At 43.2% G+C, this 4,864-nt stretch overlaps 1 protein-coding gene across 4 annotated transcripts in view; it reads right to left on the bottom strand.

Annotated features, from left to right (window-relative positions):
• Nucleotides 1-980: 980 nt before the first annotated feature.
• The window catches only part of LOC111668685 (receptor-type tyrosine-protein phosphatase gamma-like), a 40,708-nt gene continuing 36,824 nt past the window's right edge, over nt 981-4,864 (bottom strand). For all 4 annotated transcript variants that reach the window (XM_023424807.2, XM_087178882.1, XM_087178881.1 and 1 more), the window contains 2 exons: nt 3,780-3,915; nt 981-2,065 (listed from right to left, as the gene is read on the bottom strand). In XM_023424807.2, the coding sequence (XP_023280575.2) occupies nt 1,916-2,065; nt 3,780-3,915 (286 nt within the window). In that variant the 3' untranslated portion in view covers nt 981-1,915. The remainder of the gene's footprint in view (nt 2,066-3,779; nt 3,916-4,864) is intronic.

Raw genomic sequence — 4,864 nt, 5'->3', positions numbered from 1 at the left:
TTCCTGCAAAGCGGAGTTTGAAGGTTTGAATATTTCCATTGTTATTTACCTGGGTTGGACTCGTTAGCACTGATTAGTGACGGGGGGGCAGCAATGATGCTGCAGGAAATGCTTTCTCATGACAGACATATTACGTTGAGCTTTAGCTCACGTCTGCAATATTGTAAACTCTGTACATGGGAGCTGATAAAGGCAGTGAAGGCCTTGAAACCTCACACACAGCTGTTCTTACCCAACCCTACAGAGGTGGCAGACTGAAGGAAAATGCAGCATCAGAAAAAAACATTACAGACACGTGTGGTTTTAAAAACACATACGTGGTTCCAATTTACAAATTGAGGGAAATCTTATGGGGAAATATTTCTTGTCCGATTCTCATTGTCAAATACGTATGAATGACATATCATATGAAAGACTCTTAAAAGCAAAAAGATCTTTCTGTTTTTTTCACTGTTGAGACAAGACAGCGCAGATCGAATGAGTAAGACTTTGCAGATCTGGACTAGACTAACACTGAGAACCCAAAGACTGTTTCAAACCCTGTTTTATGTTTCTAAAACAAAAGCAATTTGTTGCATAGAGCTTGTTGTTGAGTCTGCTGTCTTCCTATAATGACACACACACATGGTTGTGTGAGTAAATGAAGGCTCAACACACAGGCCTTTGTGTTTGTAATCTGTGGCTTGTCTGTCAGAATGAATTCATGACTGTAAAAAAGAAAAAAATATGGGGAATGGCGTGAGGTTGCATCATCTGCTGTAGTTCGTCAGATGATTCAAACTGGTCTGAATCTTTATGTGTGTGCGTGTGTGTGCGTGTGTGTGTGTGTGTGTGAGATTAGATGACATAGCAGCATACGAGACCATAGAGGACTGAGGGAGTCCAGGTTGCCGTGAGAACTGGAGTCGTAAACTATTGGATGAGAGTTGGAAATCAACCGGCCTGCGGCAAGAGGCCACAAAAGACATGTACAAAAATCACAAAGTTATTATGATAAGGATATATTTATATATGTATACATACAGTATTTCCATATATTAAAAAGCATAATATGAATTATACAAAGAAATAATAATAAAAGTTCACAGTAGCAGTTGTTACACCACCTTAGGTTTTATAACATGGGTGTGACTCGCTAAGAAGAGAGACAGAGAGAGAGAGAGAGCAACGACAAAAAAAAGGCAAAAAAAAAAAAGAGAGAAAAAAGGTGGAGAGGAAATTACTTTTAGAAAACAAGTGCTACTTGTCTGTGGCAAGAGGTTCAAAGATCTTGGCTCTTGTGATAGATGAGTGGTAATATGAGTATTATAGATGAGCCGGGTGGAGGAGGTTATACTGAGCTGAAGTCGACCAGCGTTTTGTTACTGAGGCTGAGAGTTTGTGCCGGAGACAACGCGGTGCTGTAGGTGGCAGGCAGGCGGAACAATGTCCTTCACAGAAGCAGTTGGTTTAATAATGGTCAGAGCCGTGGAATGTCGAAAAAAATAAAAAATAAAAAAAAAATCAGAGCTTGTGTAGAGAAAAGCCTGTGAGTCAGCTTTAGTATAGGCAGTAACATTGACGTTATATAGTGCAAACAAGAAAGAGACAGAAAAGTGTTTCTTGTTGCCCAGCGACGCTGCTGTGAAACTGAAAAATGCAGGTGCAAACCCTTCAGTAGGAGAACATTAAGACATAAAATGGCGAAAAAAAAATAAATATCAAAAACTTTTTATCAGTGTAAAAAAGTAATCAGGTTATTCATTTTAACCAAGAGTCTGGCAAAAAAGGCCTCAAAAAGTCTTGTCCCACAATAGTTCCTTCGCGTTTTACAAAGTTGCTCCCCCCCCCCCGCTTTGTGGGTTCAGGGACCTCGCAGGGTGTTTGGACCCACAGGACGGCCTCGGGTCAGCTCCGGGCCACCGACTGGCCTCTCTCACACCAACGACTCCATGCTCTCTGCCTGGGCACACTGGTTGGACATGGACACCGCGGTCCCGTTAATGTCCCGGGCCAGAAGTCCAGAGCTGTTCTCCTCGGTGCTGACGAGGCTGAGCAGAGCTTTGTAGAGGTACTGGTACTGGTCCTGTGGGACGGAGACAGAGAGGAGAACAGGTGAGGACGATACAGTGTAAAAATGTATTCACCCCAAGTGTTTCCTGTTTTGTTGCCTTACAACCTGGAATGAAAGAAATTGTTCTTGGGGGGTTTGTATCCTTTGATTTACACCACCTGTCTACCACAACTGAAGATGCAGAATTATTTTCATGTGAAACAAACAAAAAAATAAGATAAAAAACATGAGCGTGCATAACTATTCACCCCCCAAAGTCAATACTTTTTAGAGCTACCCTTTACAGCAATTAGAGCTGTAAGTCTCCTGGGGTGTGTCTCTATAAGCTTAGCACATGTAGCCACTGGGATTTTTGCCCATTCTTCAAAGCAACTTGGATGGGTTCCGCGAGTGTACAGCAATCTTCAAGTCATGCCACAGATTCTCGATCGGATTGAGGCCTGGACTTTGACTAAGCCATTCCAAGACATGTAAACCACTCGAGTGATGCTTCAGCAGTATGCAGTGTGCAGCAGTATGCTCCATCCCAGTCTCAAATCTCAAAGACTGAAACAGGTTTTCCTCAAGAATGTCCCTGTATTTAGCGACATCCATCATACCTTCAGTTCTAACCAGTTTCCCAGTCGCTGCTGATGAAAACCATGCTGTTGTCAGGGTGATGAGAGGTGTTGGGTTTGAGTCAGACATAACGTTTTCCTTGGTGGCTAGTTCAACTTTAGTCTCATCTGACTAGAGTACCTTCTCCCACGTGTTTGGGGAGTCTCCCACATGCCTTTTGATGAACCCCAAACATGTTTTCTCTTTTTTTTTCTTTAAGCAATGGTTTTTTTTCTGGCCGCTCTTCCATAAAGCCCAGCTCTGTGCAGTGCACGGCTTAAAGTGGTCCCATTGACAGATACTCCAGCTCCTTCAGGGTGATGTTCGGTCTCTTTGCTGCCTCTCTGATTAACGCCCCTCTTGCCTGGTCTGTGGGTTTTGGTGGGCGACCCTTTCTTGGCAGGTTTGTTTGTTGTGGTGGAATCTTTTAATAATGGATTTAAGGGTGCTCTGTGGGATGTTCAAAGGTTGGGATATTCTTATCTGTCCTTCTCCACAACTTTGTCCCTGACCTGTTTAGAGAGCTCCTTGGTCTCCATGGTGTCGCTTGCTTACAGTAGTGGTGTTGCAGAATCTGAGGCCTTTCAGAACAGGTGTATATATGGTAAGATCATGTGACCCTTAGATTGCACACAGGTGGACTTTATTTAACTAATTATGTGGTGAGGTAGTTACTAAGGTAATTGTTAGGGGTTTCATAGCTACTTTTTATCTTTTAGAATTTTTTTAAAACAAGTTCTTTTTTTCATTTCACTTCACTATTTCCTGTAGGTCCATGACATACAATCCAAATAAAAATCAATTTTAATTACAGGTTTTAAGGCAACAAAATAGGAAAAACACCAAGGAGGTGAATACTATATACAATACAATACAATACTAATACCACCATGCTTCATCTCCTATGAGCCGTGTCCTAGAGTTATACTGTAACTTAATAGCTCTGACGAATGTGGACATGAGCCATAATGTTTTACCTAGAACTGTTTTGTACCTGCCAGATGTTGTTATGTTGAGTAAATACATGATTGACTTTAACTCCTTTTGAACAAGAAGCCTATTTCTAACTCGGGCTGGTTAAGGAGTGGAGTACAGTGGGTGTCAGCTGAGTCGTGGTCGTCAGACTCACAATGTCAGTGAAGACTCCCGGCCTCATGAGGTTGATCATCTTGGCCACTTGATAGATATCAACAGCGCCCTCGCTCTCCAGCTGCTGAGACAGGGTAGTGAGGGCACACAACATGCCAGCTGACACTGCTCCCAACCTGACAACCACACACACACACACACACACACACACACACACACACACAGGGTCTGGGGTTAACATTCATTTCCACAACAATGTCAGAAAAGTCTCCTCGAGCTCCTCCACTGCTTCGTCAACATAGCCTTGATTTTAAAGGTGCAGCAGTGAAGGGGCTGAAGACTGAAAAGTTAACTTTCTGTGGTTTTCAAAAACGAAAAAAAATCTATTTCCTGTGCACAGCTGACATTTTGGAAAAGGACTCACTGTAGCTACATTTAATGTCATCAAACAGCTTTCTTACTTTCTTATAACTTGGCCCTCACCCTCAGTACCCAGGTCATGGCCCTGTCAGCGGCTCCCCGGCTTGTACAGCTGCCGGTTTACTTCATCATAAATAGATTAAATCCTCTGGCTGCAGGAAAATCTCTCAGTACACTGATTAAAATTCCTGATTTGGAGCTATGTAGACCTCTGCTGTTGAGAAGTCCCTCTAGCAGCTCAGACAGGCAGTGAAGTCCCTCACAGATCAGGAATGTCGCCTCTGCCATCAAAAATTTATTAGCAAGTGCATCCACCTGAGGACGACAGCTCAGCCCCTGTGAGCCTCCCCGGGGGAACGCCGGGTCACCTTCACAATGTAAAGGGTCTCCTCCTCCATTAGCAGCCTTGTCAGGAGTGCAGCAGAAACCGCTGCTTACAACGCACGCCTGGCTGAATAATGAGCGCACAGACAAATAGGATAAGCCTCTAACTGACAACCTCTTAGGTGCTGTGAGACAGCTGCGCCATAGCAACCACATGAAGCGCTCATTTAGCTGCTTCTCTTCTCCTGACAAACAATCTTCATTATTCTAATGAATAAACATAAGCAGAGCTGCTCAAGTGTCGTTCAAGATCACTAGTTTGAGTCAATATGAAAGAGACTTTCATTCATTTTAATTGGCCAGTTTGTTGGGGTACCAGTT

This window comes from Seriola lalandi, unplaced genomic scaffold (assembly GCF_002814215.2).
Source record: "Seriola lalandi dorsalis isolate HSWRI2012SDOR001 ecotype SW California unplaced genomic scaffold, Sedor1 jcf7180002054748, whole genome shotgun sequence".
In the NCBI taxonomy this organism is placed as follows: Eukaryota; Metazoa; Chordata; class Actinopteri; order Carangiformes; family Carangidae; genus Seriola; species Seriola lalandi.
This window is presented reverse-complemented; position numbering and strand designations above follow the sequence as displayed.